Source organism: Solenopsis invicta, chromosome 6 (genome assembly GCF_016802725.1).
Source record: "Solenopsis invicta isolate M01_SB chromosome 6, UNIL_Sinv_3.0, whole genome shotgun sequence".
NCBI classification, from domain to species: domain Eukaryota; kingdom Metazoa; phylum Arthropoda; class Insecta; order Hymenoptera; family Formicidae; genus Solenopsis; species Solenopsis invicta.
In genome coordinates, this window is record NC_052669.1 from 3,650,431 (window position 1) to 3,670,689 (window position 20,259).

Below are 20,259 nucleotides of genomic sequence, written 5' to 3' on the forward strand. Positions count from 1 at the left end.
AATGCAATTAGAGCAAATATATATAATAAAGAAATAACAGTAAAATTATTTTTTGTTATGTATTAAAAAAGATATTTTTATGTATCATAGATATTTCTTTTTAAACTATGAATAGGACGATGATAAATAAAACAAAGTACATAAAAACAAAAGCATGAAACAAAAAGGTAAATTAAAAAAGTGTATTAAAGTTTTCTTGGTTCCTTAGGCTTTCCAAGAAGCTCTTTGATCCTTTGAAAAAAAAAAGTATGGATTTATTTATTTTAATATACTTAACGTCAAAATACATTTTTACTTTTAGTCTTTATTTAGTAAACCATTTCATACATTGTACAAATTTGTTTTGCTATAAAGAAGGATATTTGTATAAATATAATCAAATTTAGACAAATCTATTCTAAAACAAAACAATTTCTGTATTTTATTCAATAAATTTCAGTCTCTTATCATGTACAAAATTGCGACATCTTTCATTTCTCTTCAAAATAGATTTTTCCTTCAAAAATGTCTTGTTCAATTGTTAAATATAATATGATAATTGTTAATTGTTATGACAATTGTTAATATAATATAAAAACAAATATTCATATCTTTTACTTTTAAAAACCTAATACTTTGTAAATTTATTAATTATAAAATATATATACATTTGCAAGTATTTAAAACATACGAGTATATAACATTCTTTTTCAGTCCGTTTGCTTACTTGTTATTGCTTTTAATTCAATTGCTTCAAAGCATCGATCTCAAATAAAAAAAAAGACGAACATAAGAGAAACTATAAAAGACATAACATCTCATATACGATTCGATCGAAAGTACCTTTGGATTTCCTGCTCAATGAGATAGAACAGAGATATCTAGCAAATTACAATTGTCTCTCTGTGACTAGTGGAAATGCGAAAAGGGCTAGTATGTGGAAGACTTGTGCATGAAAATTTCAATTGTTGGAGATATTTCTTTGGCATAGATGTTTCTTCCGCCATATTCAATTTTTATCATCGGTTTGAATGTGAAGAGTCTGCATTTCATAACGTGAACACGCATGACGCAAATTCTCTCGCACTGTAAAAGGCTTGAAACAGTGATGGATAAATGAATCGCATATGTTAAGTGTATTGTGTAAGACCATGTACAATCTCTAGACTTGACATCGCGAGAGGATGACGTACGAGGGACGATAAACGAGATAACATAACACATTCGCATAACACGTTCGAAAGCACCTCCAGTCCTCCTACGCAATGAGATAGAATGAGGGCGTCCGGGAAATCACAATTGTTCCTGTGACTAGTAAAGATACGAAAGAGACAGGCACGTGGAAGCCAGGACGCATGCGTGTCGTGTTGCTCCTGCTGGACTCCGTAGGACAAGTCAGTCTGCATCTAGACTCCGGCTCGCGTAGGTTTTGTACCAGTGCGTGTACGTGACGAAAATTAAACGGGAATTAAAGAAAAATTTATGAGACTAATAAATATGACAATAATCACTGCTGTTTTCGTCCCGTGGACCGTATGGATCTTCGTTACATTGGTGCACTCATCCGAAGGTAAGTGCTCATCATATTCTTTGTCGAAGGATAAAAAGGTGGTTTCTCAGCTACGCGTCCGAGAAACTCTGATTAACATTCATCGTAAAAATGTTTTGTATCTAAGTGTATATTCTTCTTATTGTAAAACACTGTTAGGATCTCTCTCATCTGATATAAAAGTACCCTAAACGTGTGTGTCAAATTACGTTACATTTCAACAAACACTGTGATATAGCATCGGCGAAAACCAAAGTGATAAGCTTTGCGATGTGTGAAAGAAAACCGCGAGTCCACTCAGTGAAATGCACAAGAGAACCGCGACATCCGAATGCAAGCTCTTCGTATATACCATCCATTATGGTTATACCATAAATCTGACTTAACTCGACATGCCATTTTGCGAAACTTTCTTCATAAAGTCATGCCACCATTTCAGTATTTTTTATGCTTTTTATTGTGTTGTTCTAGTTTCGTAATATTGTAGAAGATATTGGAGTGTGTGCAGTTTTTCTCGTAGAAATCGTTGTTCTTCCTCAACCAACATGATTAAATTTTACATTAGCTTCGTGTATATTACAAAATTGATGAAAGAACGGAATATATTTGCATTTGAGATGCATTAATGATGTTTCGTATTAACTGAAAGAATTTCGTGTTTATGGTTTATTGATTTGAAAGATTTACTTATTTGGAAATATACATAAAACGACGATGTAACATACTTTAAGACAAATCTACCTATATACTTGTATGAAGAAAAAAATGTTCAGATAAATGTAAAAATATGCAAAAGCTAAATGAAATGTTAATGGTTGTTAAGAGTCACAAAAGCAGAAGTATCAAAAACTCGAGCGCTTTAGTAAAATTTTCAAGCTTAGCACAAAAACAAAGACTTAAATAACGATAAAACGGGTATGGTTAAATGAGAATTTGTGGAGTGCACATGGTGGCGTGACACAGAAGTATTATCCGCAGGGAAACGGAAAAAGCTTCAAATTTATGGAAGTGCTAATTGGTATTGTTAGCGGAACCAAGCGCCAATAATGGAAGTCGCTATAAAATGACACGGAAGGTGATGATAGGAATAAAGCTAAATCGATGATTTATCGAGTGAAAGATTGGGTGGGTATGACTATTGGCCGTTTTACATTTTTAAAGATGGAAACAGGAACAACGCGGATGAAAAGAACGAGTAAATCGTGAATAGCCTGGATCAATATTGTGTATATACTGTACACAGGTACCAGACGGTACGAAGCAGTGGATTTAAGATGCACGAACCATATGTTGGTTTACATTAATACTGTCATTCGCGAAAACAAATAAGAATCTAGAATTTTTTACTCTTAAACATCAGGAGATGATACGTTTCTAATAATATCGCGTTTCTAATAATACCATTACATTAAAATATTACAAATTCTATTGATAATTAATTACTGTGTTCTAACTAATTTATAAAATTTCTTTTATTTTTCCACAAAATTACAGAACCTGGAGAACTATTAATTGATCATTAGAGTGAATAATAATTATACTATAATATCATTGTTACAACGTATTATAGGATTTTATAACAGTAATTATTTCATGATAAATCATTAAATTGCATTAATGGCTGATTCGACAATAATCTAAATGTGTGGATACACTACCAACGTATGAATATAAAAATCGATATTCCTATTAAGAGGATCAAATAAGAATTTCAAGAAAGGAAAAATAAGATGAAAAAAGAAACGGAGTGCAAACATCCTGCGATAATTGGAATTCAATGTTTTCAATAATACTAATGATATAAGGTTATACGTAATATACTTTAAATGTGCAATTATGGGAACGCAAACAATACACTTATAATTGGAGATTGAGAAATATAAATTGCATGGAAAATAAAATTGAGCGAATATTTTTAGCGATATCGCGTAGAACGCCTGATATGTCAGTAGTAAATCCAGAATTTCAATCAGACGTATAGCAATCGTGATTTCATCTCATTATCCGATAGGAGAGTAAAAATGAAGGCTTGAAGAAAGCGAGCGAGAGAGAGAGCGAGAGAGAGAGAGAGAGAGAGAGAGAGAGAGAGAGAGAGAGAGAAAGAGGGGAGAAGAAGAGAGAGATTAAGGTCTGATTCTTAGTATTGCCTTCGATTTCTCTTGGGAGAATCAGTGACACGCGGTCGACGAATTGCCAAGACATAGTAATGCCGGAAAGCTATTAGGCCGTGCAACAGAAAAACGACACCAATTCAATGTATAAAATAGTAAGCGATAAACCAAATATGATAATCTGCTACATATAGAGTAGTCTGAACAGTACATACATGTGGAAATTAATCTAGACAGTTTTTTTTAATTTATCTATAATTGTTTCTAACAAAAATTTCCTCGCTTTACTGCTTAATAATATTTTTTTTAGTTTTATATATTTAATTTTAGATATCTGTAATATCTATGAGAGCTATCTATTATACATATAATATTTATGTATAGTATCTCAATGTAGCAAATGCTGATACATTTAAATTTACAGAAACATATATACATCTATTTATTAATCACTGAGTTCTTTAGAATAATATCAGTATGAACACGGAATGCATTACTACCGTGCATTATTATTTAAGCGATGAGCGTATATTGTACTAAATATAGTTTGCTTTAAAGCAATATTTGCGTGATATATGATTTTGCAATGCCATAATAAATGGAAGCAAAATTGGACGTGAAATAAATCGCGAATTTAATGTTTTGCAGTCTACACCGTAGAGTGATTACGTGATATGCAATTATTTCCCGATAACCGTGTCCGGACGGAAGGAAATATAAATGGCAGTGTGATATTTTATGTCATAATTTCCATTAGGATATCTATTAAAATGCTGCACGCTTGCATTTAGGTAGATAAAAGAATAACTGACTGTAAGATACTTTTAAAATTGGATCGCGTTCGAATGCTATCGATTTAAACGTTTCTGTGTTTGGTATGCCAAACACCATATGAGCGATAATTAATCGGAACTGCTAACGCATGCAACCCTAATCGTCTTATCAAGATGCTGTATCATTGTCGATCGTGTCTGTTTCCTTGTGCATGCTATAAATCGACGCTTAGGATTGGAACGTTCATGTATCAATAATTTCGAAACATTAATAGACAATTGGAGCTTATGCGTTTTCATTATCATCCACATTGCACTTGCTATCAATCTTCTATTTTCTGCTTCGCGAAGCGACATGAACGTGTAATTATCCGAAGTTACTAGTAAAAATGGAAATAAATGAGAAAGTAAGAAATTGACGTGTTATCGATAAGGAAAGCAATAAGAGAAATATCATATTTATATTAAATTATAGAGATGTTTCAAAAAAAGCCAGTTTAAAAATTTTTCAAGATATAACATTTTTTAAGAGTTACATTACATACACTATAAACAAAACTGAAAAGAAATTCCATTAATCCTTCTGTACCTGCTAGGACATATATGTTCCAATCTTTCAAAAATGTATATTTTCCACAAAATAAAAATAGTGACTTTTTTCATTAAAAAAATGAAAAATAAAACTATTTACAAAAAAAAATCAATACTTGTAAATTTCATCTCTTGATCTATATACCTCGTCAAATATTTATAAAATGGAGTAAAAGCGAAAAATGCATATGTGTACCTTTCAAAATTAGAACAGCGAGTTCTTTCTGTGCTCATTTTGAAGATCAACGTAACGGCTGTTTAAAAAAGTCACTACTTAATTTAAAAATAGTAAATTTTATGTGAATCAAAACGTTAAATTTTGTTGTATTCACACGTTAGTTGATAAGTCTTTACGATCTTATGATAAATCTGCTATAAAAATTTTTAAATTAAGAACGGTGGATCATAATACTAAATTTTGTTGTATTTTCGTTCGCCATTTTAAATCTGTCGTTTTGAATTTTAAAATTTTGATTACTGGTTCATAACCAGTGAGTCTAAAAACCTTCAGTAAGACATGAATTAGATGTTAATTATTTCTAGAAAAAAGTCAGGCACGAAAGATTCGAGTTAATTAAGAAAACGAAAAAATGGCTGATAAAACAATTGTAGATGAATTAACAATGGAAAACAATTAGTGCTAAAATGAAGAATATAATGATAATAATATATAAGTATAATACTTAAACGTTTATATTCATAATAATGCACGTACTGCATTACAAGAGCAATAGTTAAAGTCTTCTCATAGTTATCGCTTTATCATAACAAAACCAGGCAGAGATTAATGAAATATTCGCGTTGTATTGTTAAGGGAGATTTACTTTCATGTAATCGGAAAACTCAGGGACTGCATTCGTGCAAGGTAATTTCTTATTTAGTGACCCCAATCTGCCTAAGGAATGCGGAAAATGTAAGGCAGCTGTGCATATCCAGTCAGCAACAGCTTCAAACTTCATGTCACGGGCAGGCCTGCTAATTATTCGCCAGCACGCGAATGAGAGAAATTCCTTTCTCTTTCTCGGCGGGCAGCGTGTGCACACGATGCAAGCACGCAATGTTATCCAACACGGGGCAATTTCCATTATGCAACGCGCCTCTGTTATGCAAATAGAGACGCGTGTCTGAGCGGACGATCTCTTATGTGATGTTCGGTGCTTGGGCGCCTCTGAACATCGTTGAAAATTTAACTTAGCGAGTTGACGCGAACATATCAGGACGCGCACGACGTGCGGCGTCTTTTTTTTCTTGTCGGTTCGTCTCGTTGCATGTCTGATGAAATCCCGATGGACGACGGCTCTTTCCTGAACAAAGCTCAGCTTACGAGCGATGCGTGATACAACATTAAATATTTGGTCGATTTATTAATACCGTATTAAGTCAGATTATACGTATTTTTTGTTAAATTTTATAATAAGATATAATTTATTTTATAACTTATTTAATTGATTGCATTAAAAAATTGTATATTTATAATACATTAATCTTTATATATTAATAAAAATTATGGATTTATAAACTTAAATTAGTTAATTAGATTGCGCTTTACTAAATGCATATTACTGTTTATGAAGTAAATATCTGTATAAACACCAATAACATATCTAATAAATTTTCATAAACCATCCAAATGTATGACGGCAAATTATTATGAAAATCGTATATTCTGCTTGAGCTTGAATTCTGCCACGAGCTTGAATATGTTTATAGATAATACATCCATATTACATAATTAAATAAAAATAATACAGTATATTAAACATCACACATATATTAATATATCATATAGTTGAACTTTTTGCTAGATTTATTGTAAATAATGTAATAGAGATCAACCAATTGGTTTATAATAGATCTTTTAAAAGAATTTATATACGTATTATAACAAAAACAAAAATGTAAGCTATTGTATCTAGCTAAAGCATGATTAGATTTCTGTAAATATTTTTACCGCTAATAAACTTTTAATGCTCTTCTATAATCAATGCGTTTCATTATTTCGAAATAATTCATGATGGTGCGATTTTGGAACTTTTAGATTGCGCATGCAGTAGCGGATTTGTTACTTCATAAAAATTTCAAGGCGATCGATTGAACGAGGGGTCACGACGCATAGATACGTCCGAGCTGTAATCGAAAGTTTCGGATCCTCTTACGAAAATAAAATTTCGTTGCAAAAGATCGTACTTGCTTTAAAGGAGTTATGTACGTTCGATACGTGTACCTATGCATACGTACGAATGTGCGGTAATTGTTCATACAGTAATATTTTTTTTTTTTAGTAATTTTAATTATAATCAAGTACTACAAATACTGTTTCTTTATTGTTGCGAGCGCACGTTTATAGTCACGTTCGCTGATCGTTACTTCCATGCTTATACAATATTTTGAATAGAACAGGAAACAAATGTTACAGAGAGAATTATGAGAAATATTTTCTGTATGAGCTTGTTTCGCGGTGAAATCAACAGGCGCGATCAGAAAATTAACTTGGAAAACTTTTCCAATGGTTAAGGTAGTGGTGCGCATTCGGGGAAATTATTATCAATGTACACACCTCGCCGGAAACTCTATGGAATCGAACGGTCGTTAAAGTTAAATTGGCTCGCTAATTAATTTCCACGCGGTTGCCCGTCCAATCGCCAATCGGCTCCTGCTCCTCGTACACCATAGAACCTCCATTTCTACCTTGGACATTGTTTTCAAAATTACGTGGTAATCGACGTTACGCAATATCCATTCTATATTAATAAAAACCATATGTTTTGTTGATTTTTAGTCCCATTTTGGTTTCATATTATGTGTGCTAAATGTATTTGAATGTGGGGAAAATGTAAAACTAGCAAATCTAGAATAATGTGTGAAAAGATATTTTATGCATAGCATCTTTTAACATCTTTGTATCTATTTTGTCTCTCGAAAGGTAACAATAAAATTTAAAACGTTAAAATTTAAATGACACATAAGTAGTATCATCTGGAACAGAAATATTTAATTGTGTCAATTGAAGCCAATTTAGTTCCATTAAAAAAGCATTACTATGATAACAAGAGATGTTTTTTATCGTTTTTTTTACTCAACATTGGAATGTCTTTTATTTAAAAAAAAGAAATGAGTACGTAAAGCATCAAACGCGAACGTATCGGTTTCCAATTGTAAAATACTTTTAAGCGGATGTCGGAAAGTGGGAAAGGCGGCTGTTTTCCGATAGGTCTAAATTTTTATGAAAATTCTGAGGTCAGTCCTCAGGACGAGTTGTGCGAACTTTGCCAGGTTGAAGCGACAAGGATGATTGTGCACGAAAAGGAGGACAATTCGAGGAACCTATCTGGCTACCCATCAGCCACCGCAAAGTGTAAAACGTCAGCTGCAAGCGCTGTTTTGCGCGCGTCCAGATTGCCGACACGGCCGCAACCGCCGACACCGATTCTGTCTCTGCAGTTCTAGTGCGTTTTCATGCACCGATACTTGTACAGCTTTTAAAAGCCTACAAAAGATAGAGACATTTCCTTCGCGCATATAAAAAATTGAAAGAGATGCGATAAACCGATTCACATTAGGTTGAATTTGATAATTCTCTTCGAGATAACTTAATCTTTTGCAAAAACATACAAGTTTAAATTACTAAAAAAGGCAAAGACTATATTAGGCAGCTGGTTTTCCATATGAAAGTTCCACATTGACTTTACGAAAAATTCCAGTTTGTACGAAATCATCACATCATTTACACCATTTTACATTAAAAAAAACTTTTTATATAAAAATTAATTCATTCTTTAAACTATAGATATTATATTATCAAATTCCTAACTAATCAAAATCTCACGCAGCAACTTCAAACAGCAAACAAATTCGACAAATCTTTTATCTATTAATAGAATTACTTCCGTCCTATGAATTACACATCAACACGCATCAACGCATACATACAGATGCACAACTAGCTAGAAGAAGGATGGACCTTCGGTAACTCCGGAAACGGAAACTAGTTCGGTGGGTTGCTCTCGGAGCCATTGTTCTTAGCATGAACGGGAACGCATAAACATTTGTACGTGGCGAGCTTTTCTCATAATACGAATTTCGGAAATTCAGCTGAAACGAAATGTAAGATTTTAACGACCGAGGACTTATCTTATCTAACCGCAATATTACTATGATGCTCATAGCATTTTCTTCTATACCTCTTATATACAATTGAGATTGCAATCACCATTTAAAGAATTTAGAAGAGCAACCATAAAGAGCTATCTTATTAAACCGTTTGAGAAAGTTCGAATTTCTCTATTATCAATTCCATTTTTTATTCTAAAAATAATGCGAGAGAGGAGATTATTTTTTTTTATTCACTTCACTCCTTAAGCCATCCACAATTACTTCTTACGTGTGTATTAGATTGTTACAATTTTTATTATTTTTCAACTTCTCAGTTCTTCTCTCGATTTTTCTTGAAAAACTGTTAAACACATTTTTTATTAAATTTATCGTTTAATCAGAGACTGCATTGAACTGTCCAACGTATAAAGTATTGATGTGGAACACGTCCGTCCTTCCAAGTTTTCAGTTTCTTGGAGATCATCGTCCAAAGTTTAAAAAGTTGATCGGATCTTCGTGGGGACGTTATTAACTTGTCATCGGATTTTTATCTTTTTTTAATCAAGCGTTGCGACATAACTCGGACCTTAGACATATCGTCCGCGTCATACTTTTAATCTTTAACAATATAAAATCAGAAAATCACGTCGTCTCAACGCGAATTCTTATCGGAAATACGTATAGAATTGCTAGATTTTGGCGAACGAAGAACGTGTGATTACGCGTATCGATGCTGAGTTGCGTTTGCATAGTGGTGTAATAAGAAAAGATTTCACGGAGGAACGTACTACTTCTCGAGAAGGAAATGTCGTGCTTCTCGATAAGTAACAGCGAGATCGTGGCGCGAAATTTAAGCTATTACTCGAGCTTTCTCGGAAGAAAATCTATCTTCTTAAGAGTAGATCTTTTTTACTCTTTTATCAGCAGAATACGATGCAACTAAGAATAACGATTACCGTTTCATTTGGATGTTCGTCTAACTTTATATATTTCAACAAATACACTGAAAAAAATTCTTACGTTCAAGTGAATATATCTGTTTTAACATAATTTCCTGAATAAAAAAAATATTTAATATCATTTTCTAATTATTATTTTTCTTTTTAGACTAACATATTTTTAAATTATTCCGAAATATAATCAAATTGTATATAACTTATCAAAGTTACACTATTATTTATAGTCTAAAAATTTATATGAACATATCTACATGCAAATCTGCATATAGATATGTTAAATAAGAAATATTTGAATGAGAAATATTTTGATATTCGTTAAAAATCATTTATATGCCAACTTTTAGAAGAATAAGAAAATATTAGATTACATGCGCATGATAAGCTACTTTTGCGAGGAAAACATAAACTAGGATAGAAGGATTTTTAATAGAACTTTCGCAAAGAGATTGCAGTATTAAATGAGTTATCGAATTTTGCATCTTGAATGATAATGCGCCGTACATCAGATTACGCTTTCTGTTGTTGAAAATGGTATATTATCACGTAATAAATTTCCCGGTTTCTTTTCCTGGCCGTGAGATATCCGCTCTTATCGTCATCGCCGTTCAAACGCCATGTTACAATACCGTGTAACGTGTGCGACTGCTGTTTCATGATGACAACGGCTCAAAGTTTCCCTCGTGACACGTGACACAGCTATGCAACCATGGTGCGCGTATTCATTATGTGCTTCATAGTGACGAGAGTGGGGCGAGAGGAAATTATGCCTTGTGTCTCCTTACGCTCCAATGCCTCAACAAATGCAAACGCATACTTATGTGACGTGTAGAAGACGAATAGCTGTTACCACACGGTGTACGATAAATTAACAGCCATTATAATCTCGCTCGCAACTGTATCGTCTATAGTATCGCGTGTCTATTTCGAGCGTGTCGCCATGCTTTTTGGAGAGCATTCGCTCTCACGCTCGTCGCGCCCTTCCCACTTTTGGGGGATCCGTCAGTCCAACTGTCCGCTGACCGGTCTCTCTTCCCTTCTCTCTCCACTTGATTGTTCTCTTCTTCCGGTCTCGATTTCCCCTTGACACCGGTATCGTTACTCTTTCGCCTATCGCCGTACGAGACGTTAATCACCCAGCAAGGAGATCGATCAGCGATTAATGAGAAACGTCGACGATGTGGAGGTGGAAATTTACACGGTCCGTTCCGCCGTTGCGAGTAGGGTATCGTGATCGATTCGGTATCCTTGGCACCTCTCGGAGTGCTTGAGAACGCGAAGCGTAAAGGAAAGCTGGGTGCAGAAAATTAGGAGTATTAGAAAAAAGCACCGTTGCTGTAATCCACGTTAACCTTTCGAGGGTTCAGACGAACTCCTTAATAAAGCATGCGGGACTGCCACGGTGGGAATGCCAAGAAGTATCGTATCCAGCAACGAAGGGCACATCGTCCCGAAGTTTCACGGTCTGTCGGTATTCGCGGCTAGAAACTGTTTGACATCTCGGTGAACTTTTCCCACTTCCTCCGCGACGGCAGATATACCCGAAGTTTACTGACAATCCTAGTGTCACGATAATATTTAATGGAACCCTATCGCGCAAACGAAACGTTAAATGGCGTTCGAACCTAACCGCGCAGCGCATAATGCGTGAAAAGCGAATTGTTGTGCGAATTAAAGGCCGGTTCCAACGCTGAATAAGCTTGATTTGCGAGAAGCAACGGGATACTGAATCAACTAAAATGAGCGAACTGTTTAGTAATGGCAAACAAACGTACATTGGTCCGTGTTTATCGGTTCATTATTAGATATTAGGAAACATTAGCGGAAAGACAAATCGTTGCCGTTAATTAACGCGGTTATGTTATTAAGTACGTTTACGACATGCGCGCTACGCACAAGAAACTTTACCATGGGAACTTGTATTATTGTGTACACGGTCGACTGATTATTAGCGTATAATTGTTTGTTGTACTATTTTACCTAACGCTGTTTCAAAGCCCAATACTTTACCAATAATTACGTACTTAAACTAAACCGCGATTAGAACTGACGAATTAATAATAATTAAGTTTACTCGTGTTTACATATTTTATGCGTTCTCAAATTAATTAATAATAATTTCAACAAAATCAATTGCACAAGATGTAATAATGAATAATATATCATTGCCTTCAAATTGATTTTTTTTCTGAAATCTGTAGTTTTGGATTAAAAGGATGAATAGATAGAACGGAGAGATTCAGATTTCACGCGATTTTAGATTAAAGACCGCACGGTGATTATATAGGTAGAAACTTTCTCGAGATATCTTTCTCTTCTTTTCGAGCCAAAAGATCCTCTGAACGACTTTCTTACTAACGACCGATTTGAAACGATTGCTTCATCGTACACTTCTGCGACTATGAATGGGTTACCTAGAAGAAGACAAAAGTCGCCATTTTCTCAAATCTGCTCTGAATGATTCGGGAACGCTGAGTTAATACCAGCCAGGCGTATTTTCAGTAGAACGTTAAAATTATTATTATTATTATATAATCTCTTTTTAAAATAAAATAATTAAAATGCAACGATTTAAATTCAATTTATGATAGTGATCTAATTAAATTCTGCCGTCGCAGAATTATAATCTTAAATTAAATGTAGCTAAAAGAGAAACAAATTTTTGTATCTTTATTAAAAGAAACATTTAAATGTTTTAACTATGCTGAAAGTTGTCTGCAGATTAGTTTTATTTGAGAGAAAGTAATACAGAAAAATATGTAATTAATATCAAATATAACATTTTTGTTAATTAAATTTTTATCATCAAATTAGCTTATGAGATATAAAAATCGCATTAGTCTCAAAGATGATAAATTAGACGAGTATTATTTCACGCGAAATATACAGTAGTAACCATTTCTTCGATGCCCTCGATCTAGCAATACACGCGGTATTGATCTCGCCATGCAAATATCGGACGCGAACGATAGGAAAACTTCTTCACTTTGCCCCCATCTCTGCGGAAAATGTTGTTCCTGCCGTTGGAAATACTCCGATCCATTGCGTAGCCTGCTTGTGTTCGGCTTCTACTCCGCGTTGGACGTCGATTTCCCGTTAAGTTACTTTTGAAGATAGATTATTGGCCAGGATACAGAAGCAGATATCAGCTCTTGGATATCGGAATATTCTTGGCAAATGCGCATACGAACCATCTCTTATTCTTCCCTACGGACTTTCGTTTTCTCGTTTGTGGACGACTACTTCTTTAGCATATTATAAAATCATTCGCTATCATAATATCCATTTATCAGATTATCCAATGAATAATATTCAATTTTATATGAGCCTTTTAAAAGTTAGTTGTTAAATAAATAAAATGGACGTATAAGTAATTTTTCATTATTTTCATTAACTCATTAATATCCCAAATATAATTTTTTGGCAATTGTTCTTTGTAAAAATTAAACAAATAAGAATTTATTGGTGTAACTAAATCCATTAATAAGTCATGTGTGTTTATAATGTATCTACATAACGTAATGTACATAAATTTGGATTAAACATTACAGCTAAACGTGTTTTAGCGACTGCATGCACATTATTTACGAGATTACTTCGTATATATCCATCAACCAGCCAGTTGGCTTTCGCGTTATTTTAGTACGATAAGTATTATAATCTACTTTCTCTAGTACAAGCGCATATATAAATTGCGCGTACGGGGTAGCAAAAGCAGTAAGACAGATCGGATTGCATAGTTAAAGACGCGGGCGTTATAATACAGAGGGAAACGGAGGAAAAGTGGAAAAGGGGCGGGGAAGCAAGAGGAGAAAGCGCAGACAAGGCTACGCATAGTAGAGCTCGGATTGCCACGTTGGCTGTTGTTCAAATAGTCTATCCGACAATAAAAAGCGATGCACGTCTTTGCCGGGGAAATCCCCTCGCTTCCGCGAGGTTCAAACAGGGAGAACGCCAAACGCGTGGGCGGGGGCGAGCACAGGGGTAAGGAACAAGCAGAAAGCTCGACGACCCGTGCCCATCGTCGGAGTTTTCCGCTCTCTCGCTCACTGTATCTTCCTCATCCCACTTACGAATCGCGTTCCCGTCTTGTTTCTCCTTATATACCAAACTCTCTCACACTCGGCGACTCCCTTCGTTCATACTTCCCCTATCCCATCCCCCTTCGAACGAGCCATCTCAGGAGTGGTCGAAGGAAGAAATGTGTTTGTGTTTGGACTCTCGCCAGATAATCTGCGGCAATAAATTTCTGTGTGTATAGTGCCATGTGATTGGTTTTATCTCTCGTGCCATGGCACTCACGCCGGGCTCGCTGCCCGACGGTATACCTAACCCTTTACCTCGATTCGTGGCGAGAGGTACGATAGATAACCGGAAGGAAGGACGATACGGTATACTAGAGGATGGTCGTTGTGCTCGAGAAGAGTGGGTAGGTGGCTACCTACCCGAGAAATCAACCTCTAATTCGTTTACCGCGCGTGGGAATTTACTGTGGTCCCTTTCCCCTCATTGTAGACTGGTTTCCCCTTACCGTCTGTGCCGTACCGGTATATGCCTTGAATTGTAAGCGGGCTCGTCTTATGCCTCGGGGTGTCGGAGGCAGTTTCGAGTTAAGAACGTCTCGTACGTTTTGTATACGGCGTTTATCCTGCCTCATCCAAGCCGCTGAAGAAGCTTCCCTTGCTCTTATAACTTTTGAGCATCAGCATTCACTAGTGTCGTTATACGTGAATAGCTGAGATATACTAGAGAACGTATCAGCTGCTACGGTTGTTTATGCAATATATCGCATGTTTCATAAAGTTTGCACTAACTTTACAGCTTTGACTATATTCTTTGACGAATTTATAACCGGATTTTCTTTCGACAACATGTAATTTTGAGAAATTGTTTATGACACGCGTTAATGTACAAGTTTTTATATTTTAGGATCGAGAAAAATATTTCCCCATATATATCTGTCATCGACAAATATCAGCAAATTTATAAATAGCGCTCCATTTCGAATATTAAACTCAGTAATTACAAGTGCTACTGCATGTTCATTTGACTCTGGAAATGCTTGGTGAAATACGCGCCGACGCAATCATCATAATTTTTCTCTCCTATGACTATCACCTATGTTTTCTCGGAAAATGTGTTACGTACTTCCGGAAGGCGATACGTCTTACGTTACGTATGCAACATGCGATTTAGCTATTCTGCAGAAACCAGGGCTCACCTCTAGAATTCCTTTACAATGCAACCACACTGAGGTAACATCGAAAAACGGCCTGTTGCATATGACTGTGAAATATATCAACCGGAGTAAGAAACATGTTATGTCTGAAGATGGAGCATTTTTAGAAAGAGAATTGAAACCTTTATTTTCTGATGTAGCCGGACGAAATAAATTTGTCATAATTACATGTTATTACATCAAAATTCTTTATATTGGCTAATAATCTAAAAATTTTATCTTCTTTTTCGCGTGCCACACGCTTGTCAGCGCGTAGAGCGATCTCTTGCATATGTCCGTAGATAAAAATTTTATAGGCAAAGATTATGTTATATTTGTTTACTTATTAAATATGCGCATGTCAGTTAATCAAATTCTGTTATTAGATTATAGACTCGTGATATTTTTACATTATATACCCAGAACGTCAGTTTTATTTTTACAAAAATAGCACTTGAGTCAGTGACAATATTGGGCAAACGTACTTTGTTACGAACATTTTCCAGTCCAATTTAATTAAAAAATTCAAATCTATCGCAATTTACTCTGTAGTCTTTGCATCCTTCTGCACAATCAAGAGAGTGATCTCGGATACTTCTCCTAAAGAGAATCTTCGATTGTTCCTGAGCTTTCGAGCAGTTGCAATTACATCGCATTACGAACGTAGTGTCGCGACTCTTCAAACAGCTATCCCGTATTCGTCACGAATGCAACGCGTTCTCATGCAGTCTCGACAATGAGTGCATCGCCGTATTACAGACGTACCACCTTGTATCTCTGAAGCACGAAGGTCTTTCAGATCGGATTGAAGACGCGCACGAAGATACTCTCGCATCGCTGGATAAGGCGACACGATATCGATCGGGCAACGAGACACCCGGAACCGCCACAATGATTCGTAGATAAGGACACAGTCAGAGTTTTCCGAGCGTGGACACGGTCCGAAAAATCGCCTTATATATGACGTATATAAGACGCGATCGCACAGGGGACGACTGATATGGATTATTCGTATAACCGAGTCGGACCAGCGCGCTTATCGTGGATGTCGTTTCACCATATCTAGAATCACATTGAGGCAAAACGAAGAAGATTTGTTTAAAACACTGCTAGTCAGACCGAATGCGGATGCAGAGAGCTCAACTACAGACGAGGAGACCTCGGCGTACGTCTACATTATAATAACAAATTTTTTTCAAAGCACATCGCATATAAACCATCTTCTAATATGTTTAGCTCAATGATGCAAGCGGCATTTTTAACAAAGTCGGGAGGTTTAACAAGGAAAGGTCTATACGCGAACCTATACGCTAAGCATAATGTCGGCGTGGCATTAAGCGTACTGCGGCAAATAATGTTAAATTCATAACGATAGAGCCATGTTAATAGCTGTGTGGGCAGGCAGCGTTTGGTTTAACGTTTTGTTATAACCGCTAAACACAGAGTGTATATTGCATCTAGGTAGAACGTATCGCAGTTATTTCAGTATATTGTGCCGTATATTACACAAACCTGTTATACACACAATCCGTAACGTTTCTAGAACTCGATATAAAAGCGTTTAATTGAATTTCGACGAGAGAGATTGATAAAAGCGTTCAACGATGTCCTTACAAAAGCTCGTAAATAATAACTTTGTCCTTATAAAAGAATCCCTCTCATTTTACATATTCTTATCGCGGAATGAAAGTTTCCTGCACTTTCTAAAATTTCCCCATTTTGTCCAACATAGACAAGTATCTCTATACCGATACATTCGATGAACGGGCAATAAAAGACATGCATCGAAAAAACGATAAAACGACACATACTTTAGGATCCGCGAAGGAAGAGTAACAGAGAAAAAGAGACGAGAGGGAACAGGAATTCGATCTGTCTACAGGGCTATGTCGTTTCAGGCAAAGTGTATTCAAAGTGCCCAAGCACAGAACTTCCCCAATCCCTTTCCTCGCCCGTTGTACATGGCGTCCTGCAGGAACTGGCGGATGTTGCTACAGCCGGAAACGCTGTGCACGGTCGTCGAACGTAGTCGCACGATGGAGCCGAGGAAAATTGATGCCCCGAGCCGTTCCGACGTTAGGATCCTGAGGGGAATGGTTTTCGTGGTGTAGCACGAGTCTCCATATCGGAGGATCTCACTTCCCTCTGTTCTTTGCGCACGTCGCTCCTTCGGTCCCCTGACACGTCTTCGTTAGATTCATGATCTCTCATTTAACGCGCCATCACTTCGCGGATTCAATCATAATACCATTCAGACATTGTTGCACTGTGTGTATTAGACAGGTTACGACATAGTCATGCATTTTATTACACACTTTGTGACATTGTGTCTGAATTCACGTTATTTATTATTTATTATTTATTATAATAAAAAGTTTAACCTTATTCTTTCAATTTGTTTCTCTTGCAACTTTACGGTTTCTCAATTTTTAACGACAACTTGCTAAAACTGAATTTAAAATCTTGTTCTTCACTCTGATCTTCTTAAAATTAGTGTAAGCATAATTCTAGCAGCTTAATCAAAAGTTGAGTAATATTTAATAGTTGATAAAATATTAGTAGTATTTTTTCAGCGTTACTTTCAAGAGTGTACTATAAGCGCGATTACAAGTGCCCTATATACGTTAAGGAGAGAAAAGTCGTACGTACATATGTATAGATATTTTCAATCGTTGGCCACCATCCAGTCTCGACAACAACGTAACGTTTCCGTTCTTGATGCAGAGGATAACGCAACGAATGTCATTGGCTCTTGCGAGAAACCAATGCTTAGTGGGACGACGTTAATGCGTCGACGTTGCTCTTAAGCTGTCCCGGTTCCACATTTTACGCCGCTAGTTTCGTGCAATCGACATCTTCTTTACTGCACGGTCTTGTAATATTTTATTCCGGCGCGACTGGTTCGCTCGGTACATCCACATTCTAGCGGAAGAATTATCGATAGAAGCAGCGCGGAGAAATTTGTCTCGGGAAACATACACTGCCACTACCGTCCTGTTCCAGCGTCAAGACACGTTAAATTACATCTTCCCATCTCTTTTTTTCCTTTTGTTCCATGCGTGTCGTTCCTATTAGGCCACCTAGGTACATCAATCTCGCGATATATAGAACAATCCCCTTTATATAATAGGTAGTATAATCCTTATTGTCTTGAACTTATTCAAACAGACTCGTTATTCTCATACTGACTATTTCCTTATTTTTTCATCCTGTTAATCTACTTAGCCCATATACACATCCTTGTTTCTCGAAAATTATATACGACACTCTTCTTACCGTATATCAAGGAATGCCATTTATCCACCAATAGGATTTACGCTCAATCTACAGCATGACTCTCGCCGTTGTCGAGAACCGTTAAAGTCTCAATGCGCGGTAGATGGCCGTCTTGTGGGGCTAATTTCCGCCGTGGGAGAAAAACGTGCGGAGGATACGGAGCAAATGCTACGATCGACATTCTAATTCAGAGGCGCGCATTTCCCGCGGCAACGTTTCGTTATCTCTCTCGACAATCATAAAAACGCGATTCGCGGACGCTTAGAGCACTACTATACCTCAAACATACAGTTCCAGTCCAACCATGTCGCCTGGAAAAATATTCGACATCTAAAAACGGGACGGACGCAGGCTTCCGTAGAAATCGGCTCTCGCGTTCTACGTCTTTGCTTCTCTCCATTATTATTTTACCGTTCGACAGGCAGTATCGACATACACGTACCACGTACGTGAGAGAAACCCTTTCACGTTGCCGAGCTCTCTCACGGTGCTTTTACTCGATTTAACCCCTGCCGCCGACTGCCTATCCGACGACCGCTGGTTCTGCAGCAATAATGGCCAAGGACAAATCATTTCACCCCGCCGCCATTATCCCCGCCGCCATTATCGTCGATGCTACTGTCGACATTGTCGATATCGTCGTCAGCCCTGGCGAGGACTTTCGGTCGTCAGCAAAGAGGCTTTGCCTCCTGATTGAACAAGCTCTAAATCGATCTGACTTCGGGAATTTCCCAAGCAGAGCAGACTTCAATTTCAAGCGTATATTCACTTGTTGCCGGATTACTGCCCCAACCCTCCTGTTTAAAAAGTTGTACGTCATCGTGAATTTTGAACTTCCTCCACAAGACTATTTGTCTCGCCGTCAAACCGTTGTCGCGGAGCGCTGACATTAATCTCGATGTATCAATCGCGATGTAATTTCGATTTCTGCAACGTGCTCTCGCACACCGGCCAGTATTAGCGTTGTCGGGCTCTTGCTATAATTTCGTTGCCGATAATAAATCTAAATGCCCGGTGTCGTACGTCGATTGCGATGAAAGCCAGGATTTACACGGGCAATAAAATCTCGCTTTTCGAACGGATAAACATCATATTGCACCGAAGGACCGAAAGAGTATAGAGGATCACGAGCAGGAGGGTGTAAGAATGGCGTGCGCTGGGAGAAATGACGTATTGCGGTGCGAGGTCGATCAAATTACGTGTACACCAGCGAGAGTCAAGTGTAGTTTCACAGGGTCCAAGAGAAAGAATTACGTTAGATCAAAACGCGTTACAGTACTAAAGTTTACTAAGAGATTCTTATCTTCGATAAATTCATCAAATTGTCAGCACTTAAAGAGAAACGTGTTAAACGTACAAGATTGAATTCTGACGCATACATTTTTAAAAGATCTCTTTTAAAGAAATAAATTGAGACTTATTTTTGCCGTGTTTAAGCTCCGTTTCTAATCTCTAATTTGCCATCGTGACAATATAATGTGTAACATCGAAAGCAACATAAATCCGTTTCTGCGATATTGCACCGTGCGCGTGCCGTATTGTGCCGGACGGGGCGCGGGAAACTTTGCTTTAACGGTTTTATATGAGTTTAAGCTTTAATTGGTTCAAGCGATATACCAGCAATTACGGGCACGCTTTTATGTCACCGCGGAATTTACAATTGAATCGAAAATTGTTCCTTGAATCTAAGTTTCTTGCTCCGATTGTAACGATG

General features: G+C 36.7%; 1 protein-coding gene across 6 annotated transcripts in view; it reads left to right on the plus strand.

Moving 5' to 3' along the window:
* Positions 1–1,382: 1,382 nt before the first annotated feature.
* LOC105193894 (neurotrimin) overlaps positions 1,383–20,259 on the plus strand; it is a 186,232-nt gene continuing 167,355 nt past the window's right edge. For all 6 annotated transcript variants that reach the window (XM_026130624.2, XM_026130627.2, XM_026130628.2 and 3 more), the window contains exon 1: positions 1,383–1,549. In XM_026130624.2, coding sequence (XP_025986409.1) covers positions 1,462–1,549 — 88 coding nt within the window. In that variant the 5' untranslated portion in view covers positions 1,383–1,461. The remainder of the gene's footprint in view (positions 1,550–20,259) is intronic.